The sequence below is a fragment of the Dermacentor silvarum genome, chromosome 9 (assembly GCF_013339745.2).
Source record: "Dermacentor silvarum isolate Dsil-2018 chromosome 9, BIME_Dsil_1.4, whole genome shotgun sequence".
NCBI classification, from domain to species: Eukaryota; Metazoa; Arthropoda; class Arachnida; order Ixodida; family Ixodidae; genus Dermacentor; species Dermacentor silvarum.
Window position 1 is genome coordinate 97101018 of NC_051162.1, and position 23489 is coordinate 97124506.

The 23489-nt window shown below is 45.8% G+C and overlaps 1 protein-coding gene across 1 annotated transcript; it reads right to left on the bottom strand.

Moving 5' to 3' along the window:
- Positions 1 to 7163: 7163 nt before the first annotated feature.
- LOC119464855 (uncharacterized) lies at positions 7164 to 11980 on the bottom strand. Its single transcript, XM_037725752.2, has 4 exons — positions 11474 to 11980; positions 11320 to 11388; positions 9660 to 9749; positions 7164 to 7293 (listed from the first exon to the last, which is right to left on the bottom strand). Exons 1-4 carry the CDS (start codon positions 11975 to 11977, stop codon positions 7186 to 7188), a joined length of 771 nt encoding a protein of 256 aa, XP_037581680.2. The 5' UTR covers positions 11978 to 11980; the 3' UTR covers positions 7164 to 7185.
- Positions 11981 to 23489: the final 11509 nt, after the last annotated feature.

A 23489-nucleotide genomic window follows, 5' to 3' on the forward strand; every position in this document is an offset into this window, starting at 1 on the left:
TCTCTTCTCCCCCCTCCCACCCATCATGCTCTTGTCCACCCCTCTCACTCCTCCTACGATGGATGCAATGGAAGGTTTTGATGAATTCAATTCAAATTTGTCGCGTTCGCCCTGCTCTCGCGCCATCTGTTGGGACCTTTTATTACTGTTGGCTTAAAGCCGGTTTAGTCGGCATGTTTTTAACGCATAGCGTCTCTTCGACACCGTTTCTAACGCGTTTATTTTTCATTTACTAACGTAAAGACCAGCCCAATGTCTATTTTTAATTAAATGAACGCTGCGGATCACGGTTATGTACATATGTATATTTTGCCGCAAATGGGCCTGAGGTTTCCTTTGCAATGTATAATGTTGACGTGTATGACCCAGGGCCACCAGGGCTAGTAGCTTGGTTGGTTTTGGCCGGGCGGTTGAATCGAGTGACAGACAGACAGACACGAGGAATAAAGATTATAAACAGGGATAAGGTGCCTCAGAAAGGCAAGCCAGCCTCTCTGATGCACCTTATCCCTGTTTATAATCTTTATTCCTCGTGTGCTATCCATCTGCCGGCCACCTCTTTTGATTTTGGATTTCCAGAGCAGCTGACTATGATGGAACAGGGTAAGTGCACATGGTAAGTGCTATATGTGCCTTTGCACATATAGCGATCCTTGCAGATAGCCAGTACAAGTACCTGAAGGAACACTTTCCACCAGGACCACACGCGCCGTACATAAGACATTTGAGTGGGGTGCAAACATCAGATATTCCCCCATTAGTTTGTGACACGCCAGTGGACACCACACACTTCATCAATGTAGGCACTAACAACCTCAATACACACAGCGCCACGGAAACGATCGAGTCTATGAACGACGTAATACGCACCATACAAACAGCTCGCCCAAACGCACACATAACCGTGACAACGGTTGCTCCCCGCTTACAAAACAAACACCGACCACTAATCCACCAAACTAACAGACTCATGAAACACAATGAGGAGGTCAACAAACTCTACTTCCTTAATCTTTAACTTAGAAGACGTCCACAAGAACGTCGACTACATTGCACCACGCAGAAATACACGGAGCACCGCACGAACACCTAGCTTGGATGGCTTCCATCTAAACCGCAGAGGAATACAGCTAGCTTCCCAACACATCAAATCCTTTATTAAGGACAAATACAGAAAAACACTCTTTAAATCTAATCCAGAAACCACATCCACCGACTCTACCGACAGTGCCGGCCCGCACAACTGCAACGGTCACCTCGGGCACACAGACAGCTCATTGTGAAACGAGCCACCGCGCACACACTATTCCAAAGACGAAATCAACGGCAGTGCAAACAGACACAACTGCTACAGACAACACAAAATCCACAACCGAAGCATTCACACAGACACCCACACGCTCGCCTGCACACGCACACACTCAAACAGAAACAGAGGTGGACCTAAGTGAGGCATGCGGAAAGAAACCTGCCAAACAGAAACAAACCACACGCAGATCTACCCGCCAAAAGGCAAATAAATAACAGCCATTGCAAGTTAATAACCATTCTCAGCCACGCAGTACAGAATTTCTGCAGGCTAGAAAACTTACCAAGAAACGTGCGAGTTACACTTTCCATCTGAAAACGTACACAGACTAACCCTGAAGGCTATACCAGCTCTAGGAACACTCCCACCACATCATCGTGCAAACGGGCAGACAACATTAAACAATGCCTCATTCTCACTTTTGAATATACTCACGGAACACTGCGAAGAACAACTCAGGAAGGCTTTGACGGCCGAGCGTGAATCGCTGTAGACGTGGGTGGTGGTCGGGTCTGTGAGCGCGAGTGCGATGGCGACCTGTTCTATATCTGACTTGTGGGTCTTGAAGTAAATGGTGGATTAAAGGGGTTTAGCTGGGTGATTTGAGTTTAACGAAACGTAAAGATGGGAAGAACACGCAGTGCTGGTCTAGTTGATGATGATGAGAAAGCCACATTCAACAGTCTAAAAGTGATTACGCAATTGAACTGAGGCGATAATGCGTGCACAGAGAGGTGAATTAGGCGAATTTATAGTGACTTCTTGCTGAAAAAATTGTGACGAAATAAAGTGGCGAAGACTCCGTAAAAGAAGTGGAAGCAGCCGTCGTATCATTGAGTTAGCGACGCTAGGGCTTTCATGTCGCCTAGTTGTATCATTAGAAATCCCCAGTAATCCTTGTCTTGTCAGATTAAGGACAAATCCACAAGGCAGTTAATGCAAGAATACGTGGGCTGAAGCTGTAACGTCTTTTATGCGCATCAGCTTGCCACATTACCGAAGAGACACGAAGTTCGAGGTGAAATCAGTAAAGTAGTAAATAAGTTTTTATTATGTGCTGGTTATTTTGATAAAAATAAGCATAAAACATGGTGAAAAAATGAATAGTGCATAACTACCTGGTGCATCACAGTGTACACTATACGAAAACAATACCAAACAGCTAGGCATACATAAAATGCAACGCATCAAAACAAACATATTTTTGGCTGCGCAAAACCAAAAAATTGCACCAATGCCCAAAATTAAAGGCATTGTGATAATGTCACTTCTTAAGGCACGTGGTTCAGGAGCTACGAATAATGGCTTTTAAATATTGTAAAGATCGTGTGTCCGCAATACACGAATTTGTATGAACTCTGATTTGTATAGAACTTTACACGACGGCATGCAACATCAACTTGGTCTCAGAAAACAGTAATATTCGCGATCCAGCCTAAGGTAAATTACGCCGAGATAGGATACCTATGGCTGCACAAGAACTGTTGTTGCTCCAGGCACATATCGTGTTGTTACACACACGATATGTGACTGGCAATACTCTTTATTTACCAGTTACGTCAGTTATTTTCTTGTTTTGATGCAAAACAGCTGGGTGCCGATATTTATGCACGTAATTATAAACAGTCAGCTTGTGAGACGCAGCTACGACGTCCGAAAGGTCTGAGAGCTGTATCATTTTATATAAATAAGTAGTAAATAATTCCTCTCGACAAGCGGAATCTCATGTACAAGCGCACCGAAAATGTATACGAATAGCAAGCATTTCTTACGAACTCGCTTTTTTATGCAGATGTGCGGGGAACGCTGGAAAAATGGTTGGCATGCTGCCCTGTCACAGCCTTGTCATTTGGCCAGACCTGTCAAGACAACCCTCTTCAAAGTGCACCGAACAAAGAACATCCGAATCTTTAGGCGCCCAGCCATCTCTGCGAACAGCGGGCTGCCATGCGTCATGCAGAGTTTTCTCTTTCGGGAACCTGTCGCACAAACATACGTAGAAAAAAAGCTTGTTTCAGCCTATATTCGCCAGTTAAATGTAGATTTCAGGTACAACAGCGCTCCCAGACTGAGATAGTGCACAGCAATAGTCGAGCGATTGAAGGCTTTTTCGCGATACTTACACGTGAAACGTTACTCCTGACTTTTGCTTCGCACGATTCGTGCAGCCGAAGACGACGCAGGGGTTCACCATCCCGTTCAGCAGAGCTTGGATGTTCCCTTACAAACACATAACCGCTCAGCAGACCGTAACTAAGCACTAAGAGTGAATAAAGGCCGCAACTGCCTAACAACCGCAAGGACCCAAGCTGCGCAGCTACGTTTTCTGCCCGGAGCAATATGGCGGTCGACGGCATCAGCGGCGGCACGGAATCTCCACTCCAGAAGTTTTTTTTATAACCTGCTTGCCCAGGACCCACCCAGCCGGAAAACTAGACGATACGGCAAGTAGAGGTGTTGCTGCCTTGTCAGATTACCCACAAAATCCTCCACTGACGCTATCAACAAGGCATAACCTTCTAGATGTTCAAGTTCATGGCACACCTCTCACAGTACTCATGTACAGCGGCGCTCACTTGCGCCGTCGTCTGAACAAAATTCTCACACCTGCTATAACTCGGGTTGTACGCAACGGCACCATGATTGGCATAGTGCGAATATGTACGGCCTGCGCAAGCAGAGCTGTTCACGGTAGCGTTGTTCTTTTCACCCTGCTTTCCACTGGCTCCATGACCGGATACATGGCATAGACTTCCTGTGTGATCATTCTGCACTCATCAGTTGTTTCGTAAGTACTACTCGTCTCAACCTGCCTCTTCTCACCGATCCTTCTCCGCACGAGATTCGCCTAATTCCGACTGATTTTGTTCATGTGCCACCGCATGCCCAGACGTACATGGAACTGCAGCCTTCGCCGCCAGTTCAAGATGGTGATTACATCGCTGCCCCAATCATTGCCGTTGGTCTCACGCACAACGTCACCATGCCCCATACCATACTGAGTGTCACTGACCACCGTGCGTGCCTTCCCGTCGTAAGTTTTGGCCTCACAAAGCAAGTGGTACCACAGGGACCATACTTGGCCACGACCAGTGCTTTAAGAGATCGCTGCATTTGGTCGTTTGAACGAGGCGTACGGGCGCCATCACTCGAGCAAAGAGGAGGAAGAATGAATTGGGCTCGCGCTGTGAATCCAACCGGTCATCGCTGCAACGCTGCTGTAAATATAATTTGTAAATAGTTTCTCGTTTAATTGACTCGACCTTCGGGTAACATTATCATTGAGCCATCGCCAAGTCCGTGTGTGTCGCCTGTCGTGCTAGTAACAAAGAAAGACGGCACATGAAGGTATCGCCCACTCAATCGCATTGCAAAGAAGAATGTCCACCCACCACCTCGTGTAGACGACGCGCTCGATTGTCTCCAGGGTGCCCAGTACTTTTCATCCATCGACCTTGGGTCCGCATATTGGCAAATTGCTGCGGATGATCTTGATTGTGAAAAGACATCCTTTATAACGCCGGACAGACTTCATCAATTTAAGGTTATGTCCTTTGGTTTATGCAACGCTCGGGCCACCTTTGAGCGCCTGATGGACTATTTACTTCAAGGGTTTAGATGGTCCACTTGTCTTAGCTACCTTTATGACGTTACATCTTTCTTACCTACCGTTCAGAGCACATCTTGAGTGACTCAGCCATTCTTGGCTTTTTCACAAGGCAGGCATGCAACTCAAAGAAAGGCCACTGACTACCACCAGATAACTATGCTTGCACATCTCGTTGACACTTCTGGAATCCGATCCGAACCGGGGACAAATTCACGCCGTCAAAGACGTTATCTGTGCCGTGCACAGCAAAAGATGTCGGCAGCTGCGTAGGCCTTTGCTATTACTGCCGCCGCTTTGTTAACGCGTTTGCCACCATAGCACCGTCTTTCACAGACCTCCCCCGGAAAAGATGTGCCTTTTTGATAGGACTCCTTCCAAGCCCCCCCCCCCCCCCCCGCCTTGTCTCGTCTGACGGCCCCACTCACAACACCACCTATCAACGGCCACTTCGATGCTTCAGCCCCTATACAGCTGTGCACTGATAGTATTCCTATTAGGTGGTCTACAAATCATTGCGCCAGCACACCGACGCTGACTGATTGTCCGATTACCCCGCAGAGGCGCCCGATGCCGACGACACGGATGCTTCCGCCTGCATTCGTTCCATCTCCCAACTTTTGGGCATGACGAATGAGTAACGCCATGGTCCCGCCTTGTGCACCATGGCTGAGCCAGGTGAATATGCGCCTATTGATACATCATGACGGTGATTCGTCCTTCAGGACAGCGATTGGTACTGTCGTAATTTTCACGTTGACGGTCCTTCCCTTAGTCTTCCCTCGACGTTTTCGCTCAGCCATTCTTCATGAGCTTCATAACGCACCATTTGCAGGTCGTCTTAGTGTCGCTGGCACCTCCAACCATGTGTCGCCGTCACTTCTACTGGCCCGGGCTCGCTCAATCTGTAAGGCCATACGTTGCGGCGTGCAAGCCCTGTCAACATCGAAAGACCAACGAAACTTCCTGCTGCTATCTTCAGTCCCTCGATATTCCAACTGAGCCATTCTTTCGAGTGAGCTTAGATCTCCTCGGCCCTTTCCCAGAGTGCAGGACCGGCAACAGGTGGATCGCTGTGTCTACTGAGTAGGCGACGCGCAACGCCATTACCCCTAACGCTTCCACCAGTTGTGCAACTGACGTCGCGCATTTCCTCCTCCATGACATCATGCCTGCGCACGGTGTCCCACGACAGGTACTCACGAGACGTGGCAGTACCTTCATCTCCCGAGTCATCGCCGACGTCTTGCACTCTTGCTCTACGAAGCACAAGCTCACATCCTCCTACCATCCTCAGACCAATGGCCTAACTGAGTGGCTGAACCGGATCACTACCGACATGAGTACCTTTCGCCGGACCACTGTGAGTGGGACGTTGCTTAACTCTACGTCACACCCGTTGCAGTTCTTCACGCCACGAAACTCCCGGTAATTCGCTGTATTACCTGTTTTTCGGTCGCGACCCTGCATTGCCCTTGGACTCTTCACTTCCCTCTGCTAGTGCCTCAAGCAGCGAGTATGCCCGTGACGACATTTCCCAGGTGGCCACGCGCGGCAGCTTGCCTGTACTCGTTTGTTGGTATCTCAAGAAATTTCCTCTCTCTCTCAAGGAATTCAAACGCGCGTTAACAATTAGCGAAACCCTCACGTACACTTTTCATCATGCTCCCTTGTGCTACTGTGGTTGCCTTCCCACCGAGATGGGGCTCTCGGAAAAACTCCGTCTTTGCTACAAGGTACATTACCACATCCTTCGTCAAGTGACCGGTGTAACCTATGAGATAGTCCCCGTCAGCTCTACCATGTCATCTGGTATAGCCTCCCCTGGCGTCACTCACGTGGTGGGCCTAAAGCCTTACCACGCTCTTCCTGATGGTCGCGTTTGACACTCGTGCTACGATGCGGTGTAGAGAAAGACGACGGCTCTGAAGACGACGAACAGTTGACACAGCCTGGGTGGGCTCTCTTCCGTCTTCGCTAACACTGTGTACTTGTAAATACATCATGTAAATAGTTTTGCATGCATAACAGTATGCAAGAATACCCGCAATTAACATCAAAAAGTAACATTTATTTCAACACCGACATTAGCCCTTACAAGAAGGTGACAGAAGACACCGCAGTGTCGACTCTACTGACCATTAACATTTCACAAGTAATAAAGTTCACACTCCATTGGAAATGATGCAATGACATACCCTTGGAAGTTCTTTTATTTTTTTTCTTCTCGCTGGCACAGAGGAAAGCGTGGCTCCTTTAGATGTAGAACTCACAATGTACCCAATGAACTGTGGTTTGTATGAGCAACTTGAAGGTGTTCCTTATCGTCGCTCGTTTGTACCAGAATGACGGAGTAGGTGATAATAGAGCCACCAATCTGTAAGGCAAATTATTTATGGAGAAACTGTTATCGTGCGAATAAAGACCCGAAAACGTAAAAAAAGTGAAACGCCGATAGCGACAGGGTCTATAAATTGTGCGAACATCCTTTAATTTTAGCATAATATATGCAACCTATTACTGTTTCAAAGAGCCCTGGGGCGGCTTAAGATTTCATCCACAAACTTATTTCGCAAGTGTTAGCGGGTAAAAAAAAAAAGCTGCCAGCAGCAGCTAGTTATCTTGAACTCAATTATCAATTATCTTCAACACATTTCCTCCGGTCCAGAATCACACTTTTTCAAGGCAGGTTTGTTGTAAGTTATACGAAATACAAATTATAATCTTGGTGCATTATGCGCGTTTGCTTTATTTGAAAACGTAAAGAAATGTTTTCCGTACATGTTAACAACGAAAAAACTCGTTTTTCCTTCCGGCGTTAAATATAGATAAAGCACATAACAGGAAGTTTCTTCAGGCTGCCGGCTCACTTCTGCTATCCTGCGTGCGAAACTGTCCATACGCACATATACAGGGCTTTCCAGCTACCATGTAACGAGTTTAGCATAAAACACATTTTTCTACCCGAATAAGACTAGGTACGTGTTGTTCGCCGACCGCTTGAGAAACCACCGCTATTTTTATTCCGAAACGTCTAATCAGTTAAGTAAAAGTAATATACTAACTTTATAATTGTTCTAGTCCATCGAGATGTCAATTCAAAAGGTGTAGATAATTGTAGAATTCTAAAAATAAGATGTTTCCATCAAATTACACATCGCGTCTTTATTTTGACCGGGTAAAAGAAAGACGCGAAAAATCGCGAAAAAAACCTCAAGAAGGCTTTTTACCTGTCATCCTCAACATTGAAGTTCCCTTGTAATGTTGGAATAAGTATTTTGATTTGAATTGAATTATGTTATTACGCGCACGCAAGCACGGTACAACATCATGATCGAACAGTCTCTGAGGGAAAGCAAGCTGTTAGCACGGTGTAGTGGTGGACTGCGTAAGAATTTTAACCAACTGGGGTTCTTTAACGTGAACATAAATATTGGTACACGAGTGTTCTTGAATTTATTCCCCATTGATTGAGCCTTCTGTAAACCCAAACCCGGCTGATATTTCGATCGTTATTATCTTTCACACTTTTCTTGATGTTTTGGTTTTTGTTGAAACTTTTTATGTTGCACAACGCTTGAGGGTGCGTGCCTTGTTTTACGTTAGCTCACGGTGAGCTAATAAAATTGCCGTTGTAAGTGTAGCGATTGTGTCTCTTTCTTCTACTCCGGTTCTTGCGGCACAGTTCACTATGGTAATTCCAGCTTCTATGCAGGCATATGTACAGAATAGACGCCCATCTAGTGACCTGGTAATCCGTTCTATATAGCTCGATGGCCAAAATAAAAAAAGAACACACAAAGGATTTCTACACAGAAACAGACTGTTGTAGACTATGCGCATTTGTTAATGACGAAAGCTATAGTATACCTTAAATCACGTAGCTTATAGACAATGAAGTGTACACAGAGTCCGTAATCAGCGTATATTTGCTTTATGGGAGCGTAGTCAACAAGCAGCGGTGGATAATATGCGGCTGTGTTAAATAAATGTTTATTTGCCTTTAACTCATGTAGAGAGGAAGTGGGACCACAACGGCGAAAATTGCGATGATTTCCCTTATGAATGGCACAAACCAGCTGTTGAAGTTGGGTCTCTGAGTGATATTATAACCAAATTATTATTTAAACGTGAAATTTATCACAAATGAAATAAAATAATGAGTACCGCAGCAGTCAGCCAGACAAAGAGATGTAATCGAGGAAAGCAAGGAGGGGTGGCAAAGGGTACGTAGCTCAGATTTTTAACTGATTTTTTGTAGAACCATTTTTTTTATTTCTACTTCATAATTTGTTGAAGGCGCAACAAATGAAGAATACGAGTATATGGTAGCAAATCGCACACTGAAACTCCACCTAAGACATCTTTTATGTAGTTATACGCTTTATTTTCACATATTTCAGCCCCTTTCTCGGCTATAGCAGGTGTTGAGCACGTGTAGACGACGAAGAAAAATTGTCAGCATTGAGCAGGTATGCATTCGAAACAAGCAATAAAGGATGCAAATTTCTTTAAAAACTGGCAACTACATGTTAATAATGTGTAAAAACTGGTCATGTGGCAACGAACGCCCGTCATCTTGTAGTGAATGCTAATAATCGATTATTCTCGGAAACTGTACTAGCAGATATTCGACAGCTGCACTGCGAGAACGTCCCCTTCTTTCACGGGACAACTGGCTCATGACACTATTTTGTTGAGAAGGCTACTTTACTTTCACGCGCATTAAGAGGAAGGTCTTACCGACACAAGCAGAGGTAAGTCAAGCGTGAAGAAGTTGCCCCCGCTCAGGGACATGTCTTCAGGGCAGATGGAAATGTAGAGATTGGCAACCTGCGCAGATTAAAATTGTAATTGTTTAACATTAATCTGGGAATACTGGTGCAAACATAATTTTTATCTTTGTAGCAATAAAGAAATAGTTATCACAATAGCTTTATATTTATTTCAATACCCCTTTCAATTATAACCTGCTCGGCAGCATGAAGGGCTGACGACAACGACCGGAAGCATGAAGCGACGACACCTGCTAGGTCTAAGCAATGCGGAAGCTCACTGCTGTCCAGAATCATGTAAGCCACCTAAGCTTGCATAGATGCCTCTTAATTATTTGTCTAAAAGGTAATAGAAAATAATTCAGAACGTAAACACAGGATATTTTGCTTCAACTTGGAGCGCGTGCGTTACATACGTTATAGGGGATAAATAGTTTGGTGACCTTAGTTTGTCAAACAAAAAAATTACCCGGTGTACACGATAGATAGATGTTTGGGGCTAAAAGCTGCATCAGTAGCTTGACACGATCAACGAGGCCTTTCAGCGGAATTGCAGAGTAAACAGCGTCTGCACAGCTACAACAGAACAGATAATGAAAACCTAAAGAACGTTGGTATCCCTGAAAATGCGACTACAGTCAAATGGCTCACAACTTTAGCATTATTCTGTCATGCGGAACGTAACAGAGTTAAAAAAAGCATGAAGTGATCAACGAGGCCCACCAAGAAACGTGTCAGCCTGGAGCATACGTTTCGACAAGGCGACTTGTCACGGCAACAACAGTTTCCAACGTGGTATCTTTACTATAGCTCTACTCTGCACACACGGTGAAGTAGCTTATCTCGGCAGAAAAGAGAAAGGTGGAGGCTGCTACTCTGTTCCTTTTGAACACTTGCTCTCATAAATCGGCATATTCATTCAACTACGCTGACTTGTACTCGCTCCAGACTCATTTCACAGGCATACGATAGAGCTTAAGAGAGCGAAGAAGGGTTGCAGATGACGTGTGTGTGAACGTGAGTTAGTGCAGGTAATGCGAGCACAAATCAGTCAGTAACACTAATTCTGAGTGGTCGTAAGCATGAACGCGAGTTACTGTCAGCGAGTGCGAGCGGAAGTGGTGAATGTGTATGTGACTGAGTGCCACTTGGTGGGAGTGGACGCTGGTATGAGCCCAAGTGGATGCCGGGAAGCGCGTATGGAAATGATTATGAATGCGAGTGCTGCTGGGTGTGAGTAGGAAGGGGGGTGAGTGTCCTATGAGTATGAGTACACAAAAGTGAGGCTGAGTACATAGTCTGCGAAAATATTTTGGAGTGAATGTTAGTGACTCTCCATTTATTCTGCCGACCTTGATGTTATAGTTCAGCGGAAATCCGCTAGGTTTTAATTCTGCCGACCTGCGCTACCAGTTCTCTCAGCCAGCCTCCAACTTGCTCTCTCTATCATGCCTGCTTAAAGTCCTCGCCCATCGAGGAAGGGTAAATGAGCTGAATAACTGTCAATTTAAGGAAAGCAGCTGTTCCCACGACAAAGACAAGTCCCTCTGTCGAAATGTTGGCTTCAGCCCCAGGTTTTTCTTAATCACCCACTGTTGGGGAATGGCAAAGGTAACATAAGCAAGTACCTGGCGCAACTCATCAGCGGAGCTCCGATGCATGGATGCCATCGCTAGTGTGTCCTTCAAAGCTCGAACCTTTAAAAGAACAAGAAAGGCGATATTTACTTCAGAACGAAAGGGTCATCGCAGTGCGAGGCCATTTGAGTCCTCAAACACTTACCTCGCTGGCCATCGCATCGCTCAAGTGGGCCACGTCTACAAAGTCCAGAGCCGAGTATACAAAGTATGACAAGGTCAACAGGATTTGATTCAGGGGCATCCCGCTATCGAAAGTGCAGTAGACGCAGATACATCCGACGATAAGCAGAGAGGCCGATGATACCGCTAGAGAGTACTGCCAGATGTCGTTGAGAAGTTCCCGAAGCTTTCCAATAGAACGTAGGTTTGACTTAACCCTTTGAAGTTCCGCTACTCCCGACATTCCCAGAGAGCGGGTGATCGCACCATCCTCCATGGGAAGAACTGCCCGAATTGTGGCATGTTGGTGTCGTACGTATGCGATCAACACTTCGCAGCAAGGTCTCAAGGTGAACGAATGGAGCATGTCGTAGAAGAAGAAGAAAAAATTTCCGAGAATAGTTGTCACCCTCAGGAGGTCCACGTAGTAGTTGCTCCCGAATGCTGCTGTGCTCATTGTCATATGTGCGCTGACGACGACGTTCATGAAGAAGGCTCCCAGCATGAAGAACCTGGAATGTAATGTTACTTTGCTTGAAATGCATTGAGTGATTGCTACAAGAAAAATAGGCATAGGCATGACTGGGCATAGGTTGGCATACTCACAAGTACTCTGACCACACTCATTTCGCATGCGTGAAGTGGAGTGTTAGGGAGTAATGTAGTGTGCGACTGGACGTGAGTACTGACAGAAGTGGCAATTAATGTGAGTATGAATAAAAGGTCGCAGTTCTGCCCGAAAGGCGAAGCGTCGATTGCGATAGCAAATTAATGGACAGCTATACGAAGAAGTTTTATCGGCCGTATAAACTTTAAACCTAGATATACTAACTGAATGAACAAGCATGTTGTCACGCGCGAACAAGCAAACATGAACACATCTCACTCAATGATCGCGAAAACTCGCTGTTAAAACGCTAGAGTGCTGAAGCGCGGGAGCGAGCAAATTGACCTTCGTACTGCGTCTCGCATCAACGCGAACTAAACCGCGAAAACAGCGCCTGGGTGGCCCCGCGCTCCCACCTGGGCCGCTGTAGTATGAAAGCCGTCTGCGTCGGGGACACAGTCCACCGTGCGCTGGGTTTTCGCGGCCACCGGAAGTAGAACGCCTCCCCCCCCCCCGCTCCCTCCCCTCCCCCAGGAGCCTTGCGCGTGACGGTAGACGGCGCGTTTCCTTCTCGCTTCCCTGCCTTGCGTACGCGAGATTGAGTCGCGATAGCCGGCTCACCCTCGCACGCTTTCATTCGCACATACAACATACGGCGCGCGGTGACGATTTTATCGCCGTTTTTACACAACCTTAAGGGCGACGGCGACGCCAGAAATGCGCCTGAAGTGTCCATATAACTGCTATCGCAATAAACGTCGATGACTCAGTGGACATGCATATGCAAGTGACTGCCATCGACTAGCAGTGAACGCTAGTCAGGCCGTAACTGGCTGGCAGCAAGTGTGAATCGAAGTGACGTTAAACGCGAGTGAGCATTGATGAGTACTAGTGGGCATGAGTAGGAACGTAAGTCAGTGCCCATGAGTTTTAGTGAGTACTAACTCGAGGAGGGAGATGGGGGATGCTTGAAAAGGTATACCTCAGGGCGTAGGAAAGCCGCGACTTGTAACGGAACCTTTGGCTCCAGAACGACGTCTGCATCTCGTGATTGGCGGCATTCCTAAAGAACTTTCTCATCTTGTGCGAGCCGAGGATCGCGCTGAAGATATTCGCCATAACTTTTGCCGACACGGATAACGGGACTACGACGAAGAGAGCTTTCGTGAAGGTCCGGGCTTTCGCTGACAACTGCATCATCTTCGTGGTGACAAACTCCAGGTTTATGGCTGCGGAGGTGCAAAGGCAAGCTAACGAGTACAAAGTGTACCAGGATTTCCACGTGACTACTATTTCGTCTACGTCAGCTGCCTGAAGGTTCTTGATGAAGAAGACTCCAGCCGCTCGGCACAGCCAGCCGCGTACTCGGAACTTCTCTGCCATTGCGCTCGCCATCTCGGTCATTGCATTTGCAAGGTGTCAGCTTTCTTGTACCGAAATATGTTGCGTTGGTTTCGAGTCTGTAAAAAAACCACTGATGTAAAACAAGTGACATTGGGCCAGCTGCATTGGTATTTTACACATGTTTAGATATATGATCATGCGAAATCACTATGTGGTGTATAACGAGGACTTGCTTCCAGCACTATTCTTGTAATGTCTTTCATGTCTTAAATATCAGTCATGACACTTATCTACTGGGCGACAACTCCATTACTACAAAGGAACACCAACACTCGCACAATTTTTTTTTGTGCCAGGACGGCAGAGCGTTTTCAAAGCTGTCTTATCACCACAAAAAAAAAGCTTTGCTTTGTAGGATCCCTAGCCGTGTACTGCGAGCTATCGAGTTAGGCCCCCCTATTAGAAGAATAGAAGACGGCAAGTAAATACATATCTCAATCTAAGCTAGAAAGAAGGCACCTTCAAGTGTATGAAGATTTGCGCAAGGGCGTAGAGTGTTCCCTCTGGACAGGTCCTTCATGTCATCTTTTCCAATAGCACTGTGCGATTATTCGTAACAACGATGGAAGTCACATATCACAAATTAAACGCCTTTCTTTACCTATACAAAACTTTGCTAAGCCTAAATCATATGCAAACGTTTTTAGGACGCAGAACTGGCAAAACAGAGAAGCGTAACCTGATGTCATGACACAGTGAAGTGTACGTCATAAAAAGTTCCTTACTGGACCTCGACCATATCATAGGGACAAACCAGACAATCTTATAGAAAACAAGGGTTACAGCGACCCTCTTTACCGTCAAAACGTGCCTCGCAGCAATTGCCGAAACAAAAATCCCTGCTACAAACACAAAATACTAACACTTTCGTAATTTTGCCTGCCGCTGGCTGCCTGGAGAACTTTCGCATCAGCTGCCTTCACAGTCTGATCTTTCCCATCCGCCATGCATAAACTTCTAACAACACACTGGCAGTGTATGATCCACATTCGTAACCAACCATGCTGCGACGTAAATGATGCTTTTGGTTTTACCTGCGATGATGGCCCAATAAACAGTTTAGTGAGTGGTCAAAACAATTTTTAATAGGTGTACCATGTGTTCGGAGTTACTCCCCATAGTAGCAAACAATCTGAGATGTTGAGATTCGTCAATATTCTAAATTTTTGCATATAACATGGTGACAGAAATGGGGACAATGACATACGAGACGATTGTCCATATCGGCGAATAAAGTAGGCGAAATACGAGCTTACCCGATGTGTTTTTTGTCGGCTTGTCCACGACGGCTCTCCACGATGGTTCACTATACACCCGTAGAATCAAGACACTTCGAAGCCGCTTCGTTTTACCCCTGCCGCCTTTGGGGCCCTCACATAACTGCCGAAACACTGCACACAACGAAAACGCCACGCTTCGCCGCAAACGCCATGCTTCGCCTGGCCACATGTAGTCGATGGTCCCGATCGCAAGCCTCAGGACCCTTGTAATTCAGACGGGAATTATTAACGCTCATGGGACGGGCCAAATGCAGGTAAACACCGTGGACAGGTCGGTGGTTGACTTTTTTCTCTCTCTGTCGTGCGCTGCAGTAGCGCGGAACCGTAATGGCAGGTTTCGCTGATCGGTATCACGTCATTAGCGGCTGGTCGAAATATGTGTTGCAAACGCAGGTGAATATGCGTTCGTACAATACATGGACCAACAAACGGATGTCTTCTGGGCCATAGAAAAAGTGGTTCGTCTCTTCTTTGGCTCGGGAAAGAAATGTATACTTCATGTGTAGTAAGAAGAGGGGGATGATCACAGAGGACCACTTCTTGGAAACATACCTGACCAGGCTGCTCCGCCTAATTCATTCATTCATTTCATTAATTCATTTTGTTACAATGAAGTACCTCAAATGCCGGTTTCGTCACAAGCGGTAGGCAAATAAAGAGCTCGTGTTTCATACATAAAATGTCTAGTGGAACGCATTTAACTAAAATATCGTCTGCGTTCTTACAAATTTTATACAGAATGAGAACAATATGCATAGAACATTATTACGCAAATTAATTGCGTACACATCAGAAACACAGGGGAAACAATCAGTAACAAATGATATTGTGCGCGCTTTTTGATTGCGCAAAGAATACTGAGGATCGAATCACATCACTAATCATAAGGAGCAGGTAGGTAGAAATATTGTGCTGGAGAAAATGTAAGAAATTAAAAGAAAGACGATGTTTGAACGCGACAGGAAACATCGCACAAATAGTGGACAAAACGTACCCAGCAATAAAAAAAATTTACAGCGTCTGTTACGTTATCCCTAAGATGACTTGAACGGCGAAAGCCCAAATGCCTATGCATTAAAGACTGACCACCTCATTCGCAAGACAAGATGCCGGGTTGGTGTAGTAAGTCACTGAGAAATCTGACGCAATCCGAGAATTTCTTGACGTGTTTTGACTTTGGTTATTCATAGAACAGGATGGCGACGGTCACCCGCACACCAACAAAATTGTTGCGCGAGCGTTTGCATATAGGTAAGACACGATGGTGGGTTGGTGTAGTAAGTCACTACACCACCCCGGCATCGTATCTTTACTCTTTGTGCCGTCGGCCATTTTTGTACGATTTCCCGTCGACGACACGGTTTTGGCTCAAGGACCTTGAAGGCTGACTGAACGATGAGACATAAAACCTTTTGCCTTATAAGTGTACAAACTGTACAGCCACCATGAAAGAAGATTACGGAGCAAGGGTTTCAAGTGAAAGCGGAATTCCTGCTCAGGTTGGACGTTCTGGGTCTCAAGTAGTGAAATACTGCGTTGGTGTCGGCTGGCGTGACCACTACAGCGGACCAACTTTCAACGTCAATTTGTCTAACCCGGCTTTGTGAAAATTCAGATTTATTTTATAGCATGGTGGCGCCCCGTCAGCTTTTGTTGACAACAGTTCGTCGTACTTGAACGCAGGCTTCAAGTGTTGGTGATGGATTTATGTAGCTGATTTATGCAGCGCGAAAGCATGAGACCAAAAAAGGCAGCACCGACAGAAGGTGCACTGTTCTCATGACAAATTTTATTTGAAAAATCGAACGCTTATGTGTACCGCAAATGGAAAAATGTAGTACAGCAAAAAAGAAAACCCGAAATTAGGAAAACCGAAATGTCCGACAAATCGAGAACAGCCCACAGGCATATCTCAAAAATGTTGGTGTATCAGACAAACTAGCGCTTTCAGATGCTACAAAAAATTGAATTTTTCTTGAAAGCACATTTGGTGTATTTTGTTTATATGTATTTGATGCAGGTGTGACAGGCAATTCATCAAAAGGAATGAAAAAATGTTAAAAGAAAAAAGAAATAGTTCGCTTTCGACTTTGAAGTCATCAGCAACGACTTTTAAAATATGATTCCTGCCTGCATCTTTGACCTGTATATCATTTTTTAGGTTCATGATGACAAAATATTTTATTTGACTTGATTTCTATCAAGCCGTAGGAGGTAGTTCGTAGGGCACAATAGAGCAAGCACCCTTCTTATATAATGAACGCTCTAGGTCATTTGTGCCTAAAGCGAGAAACTCAACTGCTAAATGTCACACACGACCTGTTTGCAGTTTTCCCTAATACCAAAGCACATTACAATCTCCTGATCTTAATCGACTGAATGAGCCCATTTCTTCCCTCCTACCTTCTCGTCGCTTTCAACACAAGGGATGACCTCTGTGATGTTGGGTGAAGACAAGTCCTTTTGCTCAAACGTCAGTACTTGGCTGTAGCCTTCCGCTTCCCTCTTTGCTCATATTTCCGGCATAAGGTTCCATCTTTCAAACACCCCATTTGTTAATAAAGGAAAGAAAAATGTAACTTAGTCAGACTTACTTCTGGTGCAGTTCGTTTGAAGTTATTGGAGGCCTGTAGGGCTGCTGAGGCGAAACTTGAGAGTTTGTAAGCAGCTATCTGCCGGCTGCTTGATTTCATTTGTGTGAAACAGATAAGACTGAATTTAAAAAAAATGCGGCCAGCTTGACGCGAGCGGTGCCAAGTCTGAAGAAACAGCGGAGCTGGGCGACGTTCCTTAGGAACTAGTTCATGTAGGCTTAACATGGCTTAACATGGCGTTTTCTAGGCAACGTGGGGCTATCAGGGCAAGGCTAGGCTATCGTGGCAAGGCTGGGCTTTTCGGATCGGCTCGGCGACATCGCATATCGGCGGCTTTGTTGGCGAGGTAGGCTGGATCGGCACGAAGACAGCGATTCTTTTCCCGCGTGACTTGAATGCACTTCTCTCTTTGGGCAGGCTCTTCCGGCGTAAAGGTGCGCTTAGGTCGAGCCATATCTCGGTAGAGGGGAGAAATTCCCGGGTCCCGTCACGCGCACGTTTTCTTAGTATGGTCACATGACTTTGCTGAACACGTGCCATATCTCGTTAGAGCGGAGAAATGCCCGGGTGCCGGCGCGCGCACGCTTTCACTAGCGCGGTCACGTGACTCTGCTGGACATGTGCTTGGCGCAGCAATGACCAGGCTCCTCTCTCGCGAGCATAGCGCGTGGCGCGAGCTATGCTCACGGGAGACGTGGCACCTCCTCGCTCAACCAGTTTTAGTGTTACACACCGGAATTTTGCTATGCTTGAACAGCTCCGCTGTTAAAAATCACCGCCCAAGCACTCCGTACATATGGCTATAACCAGCGAAGCTGAAACTTGCGACGCCGGTGTTCATGACTGGGTTAACCCCGATGGTTCATTAAAGTATTTCTCAATCATTGGTTACGCCTTTGTGTTTCTTAATGAGGTTACACACGTTCCGCTGCGACGGTCACTGACGGTATGTCCGCAGTGCGCCATTGTCGCTTGCGTTCGATGTCTCGCGTTTGCTCGGCGGCATGGTTAGCAGCATTCGCCCGCCAATAATGCTGGCGATTCTTCGAAGTTAAATTGCTTCAAAAGTAAATCTGTCCGTTACGTAAGACAATGAGTGACTCATACCCCCTTAAGCAATGGCTCGTACCCCCGTAAACGTGGCCTCCCCATTACGACGACAGAAGAGAACTTGTACGCTGGAATGATTAGCGGCAACGGAGCCAGCTGGGGAAGAAGACGACGACGACGACGAACGCGGGAGCAGTGGCACGAGCACGTGCCGAGCACGAGCATGAGTGCAACCCGAGCGACGCCAACGCCAACGAGCCAGCTGCGGAAGACAACGACGCTCGAGCCAATGCTGATGATTAGTTTTCTGTACACAGGTGACGGACAGACGCTTTTTAGTTTCGCCTAGCCATATAAAGCTTCGCTTTAAAACCACATAATGTTGAATTTGTTGTATGCCGTATGCATTTATGTGTTCTGTCACGTTGCTATGGCAAAATACGTCAGTCGTCTCACCTGCGAAACTGTCAACTCCTGTGTTTGTTCTCGGACTCGTTTGTGCAATATAACTAATTTGAGGAACTGTCTGTGTCTGCATATTTTACAACTCTCTTCTGTGCCTTCCTTTTCTCGTGCGCGAAACTTGGCAATTTTTTTATTCGCATGCCCTTAAGGCCCATTCCCGGCATTACATATGGAGGTTGAGTAATGGCTGATGCAGTGATGTTAGCAACATTTGACTGGATTCCCTGTTTTTCAGTATTTAAGTTTTGTTTTAACTGCGAGGACCAGTAGCCAACGCTACTGATAGAGACAACCTCTTCAAATTCGTATGAATAAAAACATTTCAAAACACATTAACCGAATATGACACTTCAGCACGTGAGAGTGCAGCACATGCACTTGCGAGTGGGAAAACAACACCAAACTAATGACAAATAACAGATGAAACGAAAACGAACGCGATTCACTATCCGTAAACAGGGCGTAATACTTTGAGCAGGTATTCGTGCTAATAAAGTACTCTTTCAATGTGATAAGGTGTCAAGGTTTCGTGGTGGCAAACACGACGCAAGGAACGTTTGAGTTAGGAAAAGCCTTTATGGTGCGTGAGCATAGGAAAAGTACAATATATCAACAATGCACGCATTACAAACCCAATAGCAAGAACCTAACACACGACAAACAATACACAAAGCTAGTTAATTGAAAATGTTCTCTAATGTCTTTACACCCGACGTGCTATAAAGTTGAAAGTATTTACATCAAGTCCATCGACGTGGCCGCGTCGGCTAGTCGTCACTGCTTCCCACGATACGTCGTTGAGCCCGCTGATGCGTCCTGGACTCGACGTCGCTGTGTCCGACGTTCGGCCCACGATTGACCTGGTCCGGAGGTCAGGGCAGTGGGATAACCGAGGAGCTTGGATTGCTCGGTCGACTGCTCTTAGCCTGTGGATCGTAGCCGCAGGGAGACCGGGAAACTGCTCCGTCAACCTGTAGCTGCGCGGTCTCCGGTGGAGCGCCCGCTCAGCTCGCGGGTCGTTGCCGCGGCATCTGAAGAACAGCTTCCGCTGGGTTGCCATCGTCACCGCGCTCCACCCGTCCTGTCTGGCCTCCAGCTCCTTCCCGTCGTCGTCCCAGAGCGTAGCTGGGCCGCTCACTTCCGGTATGTGTCCCTTCTCCCTGTTAGCCACGTAGCTCCGCGTGCACTTTTGCGCTTTCATATATTGCATTTTATTTATTCGGACAATTTTATTTTCTCACTTCTTTTTCCCTTATCTCTTCCACCAACTCCTCGTGTTTTCTTGTGCTTTTCTGCTTTTTCTTCTTTCTTTATTGGCTCATGACATAAGGGCTGTTCATTCCAAAGCTTGTAACGATCTATGGTCCAAATATCTGTTGCAGGCGTATTGTCTGTCTGCTGAATGCATGTTATTCAAAGTGTATGGCTGTATAGTCGCATACCCTCCGGTATATCCTTCTACATTGTGTTCTAAACTGCCTTCAATCATTTTCGAAAGTTAGTTCGAAGGGGCTCCCTAAGATATTTATCCTGGATATTATGTTCGATGCATAATTAAGCAAGTCGGTGGAAGTGATTGAGTTCTGTTCTTTGCATATATAAATTTAAAGGAGTGAACATTATTTTGATCGAGGCAATTGTGTCGTCAGGCGCCACAAAAAGCAACCGTGAATATATTTTGAATGCCCAGAGATGCCACATATATCCAGGATGCAGCGGCAGCCTGACAACCGAACGCAGGATATGTTAGACCTTTTCTTTTTAGGTGAAAAAAACGCATTTCACCACAACAAACATGAGGCGGTGAATTTGACCATGTACTTGGATGTTGCTTTCATGTCTTTTAGAAATATTCTATTGTGCAAGGACAGAATGTAGAGAATGTAGATGTATAACGATGCATATAAAGTGACCATATTTTTGTCTTTGTTTTATTTGTACAAAAATGACTTGTTGAATCTCACATATCCTGTCATAAGCATGTATCTGAGTTGTAAATTTGTTTAGTTTATGTTTATGTTTAGTAAATTTCTGCTTTAGTTTTGTGCCAAAAAATGTTACTGTTATCGCTCTGCCATGTACAACGCTTCCTGGGTCCAGCCAAGCTGCTGACAGCAGCTTTTAGCCCCGGAGGACGTTTCTAGTCTGTACTAGAAGAAGAATAAACTTGAACTATACCATGGTATTTCAACAAAAATACGTGTTACGCGTTCATTGCATAACAGAATGTAATAAAACATACTTGAAAAATATTACGCTATGGAGCTCTCCTCGGATATCCGGAGAATATCTAAGGATATTTTGCCTGTTCAATTTCTTGTTTTCCTTTATCGCTATGGCCCTTCTATGTATTCATGGAAAGAAAAACTAACGAGCTGTCTGGTACACGATAATAGCTTTAGACGACAGCAGGAAAGCTCGCACGTCGTTAACTTTAGTGTTTGCACGAACGCCTTTACAAATGACCCTCGCAACGGAGAACAGTGCCTACCACACCATGAAATATTGAACAGTGGCGACTCACATCTATGCACCAGGCAAAGTTCTCAATAATGCAGATTGGTCACTCGTGTACGCGGTATATATAGCACAAACATAGGAGAGCCAGCGCACATTCAAGGCGGCGAAATATTAGACCGATGTGTTTCATCGTAAATGTTGGAAACGTGCGACCCAAACGTGGATGGTGACCACTCGACGTTACGCGAGGGAGTGAACGAATTGAGACGTAAGAAAAGGGGCAAGTCACCGGAACCATCTGCCTGTTGCACCACAGCTAGCTGAACGTTGATGCTCATTGTTATTGCTTCCTCAAGAAGAGTGTCAACGCGTATGAGAGAGTCATCGGCAAAGTAAGTGGCCAAGGTAAGCATTCGTTTATGGATGACGAGTTCAATGTAGGACATGGAACAGAGTAACACGCGATAAGGACAAGCTTTGATTACCAACTGATGCGGTTTACGGAAAACGGTACATTTATATCCCCACAACAAACGTAACAAAAAAAGTTCGAGCAAAGCAATCTGTCACGTGATCGCCGTTGTGGGACGTAATAAACGAAACCAGCTTACGGTCAACGCTTTCGCCCCGTCGTGTGCTACTTTGTTCCATCTCATGTATTTGCGTTGCCACTTAGGATCATTAAGTAGTCTCCAAGCATTCCATCTCGTGGGGAGAAGGCCCTCGTCAGGCATTGTGCCTTTTGGCCTCCTTCCTGGAGTGTATTCACTTCAAATAAAAGAATAAAAAATGTCACAATGGTAAGCACTTGCCTACAGCAAATTCATTTCGTATGAAATTCACAAAGTCTCTGGTGACAGTGTGCGTCACCTGTCCCCTGAGGCGTTATGCCCTAAGAGATTGGCAAGTTTGTTAGGGCTTGTTTTCACACTTTTGTACTGCTGGCGCGTTACAAGTCCCAAAATGTTGCCTATAAATTGCTGTAACTACGCATGCAATGCTACCGTATGTTGAGGACTATGCATGTATTTATTTGGGATCTTCGCGGCTTAGATTATATTGTCACGTGCCTTGTGAGAGAACTGGCGACGCGACGTTTATTGAGGGTAGCGGCTCCTGAAAAACACGGCGCTGGGGGCTGGCTATCGAGCGGGCGGAGAAGCACGCGCACTTTCTTCTTGTCCGTGCCTGCCTCTTAGCACTGTACCCACTACTGCTGGTGGCAATATGCCAAGCGAGTAAGCATCAATGCCATGTGGCCATGCGTTTTTACATAAGGAATAATTGAGATATGTGCAAAGTAAATGCGATTTCTTTAGGGGAGCTAGATGCATGCTTATATAGCCATGCAAATGTTTTCGAAAAACACCCGAAACACTCGAAGCTGTCTGTGCTCTACTATCGCTTGTATGCCCACTTCTTTAACAATTCAATCCTTGCAAATAGGCTTGCTTCGCTTGGCATTCGTAGAAAAAAAAAGAGCTAGCATCGTTCAACAACTGATATACATGGAGATAATCGGCCATGTAGACAATAACTTAGGTGGATAAAAGAACTTAACAGAAAGAGGCTGCGTTTAGGTCGACTGTCACAAGAACAATTTCACAGGGTTCGAATGTTCGATTAGTGTACAATAAGTTTTCGTGTAAATGTTATCGCCTAGCGCAAGCTCTTGGGTTAGTTGCGGCGTGATCAACTTGAAAAAGATGGTACCAGCGAATGCGCAAGGACGCGTACACAAGGAAGAGGCGTTAGACAAGGACGGACGCTGGACTTGCTATTGTGTGTCAGTTGACACAGTTGAAAGTCCAGCGTCCGTCCGTGTCTAACGCCTTTTCCTTGTGTACGCGTCCTTGAGTATTCGCTGGTACCCCCTTTTTCAAGTTTATCGCCTAGATATGAGACTACAATAATGCAGTTTGTTTTCCCCCTTTACAGACAACAGCTGTAGCTGAAGAAACAACCTTCAATAACCGTCAAGCATCCCTGTTTGAGTGAAGTCATGAGTTCATTCATGACTCGGCACTTCAAGTGGAGTGGTTGGGTGTGCAAAGTCGCTGGCATTTCGTTAGCCCGAAACCTTCAAAATGTTCGACTCGCTAGCGCCAAAATAGCCACAATATTAGATATCTTCTATTC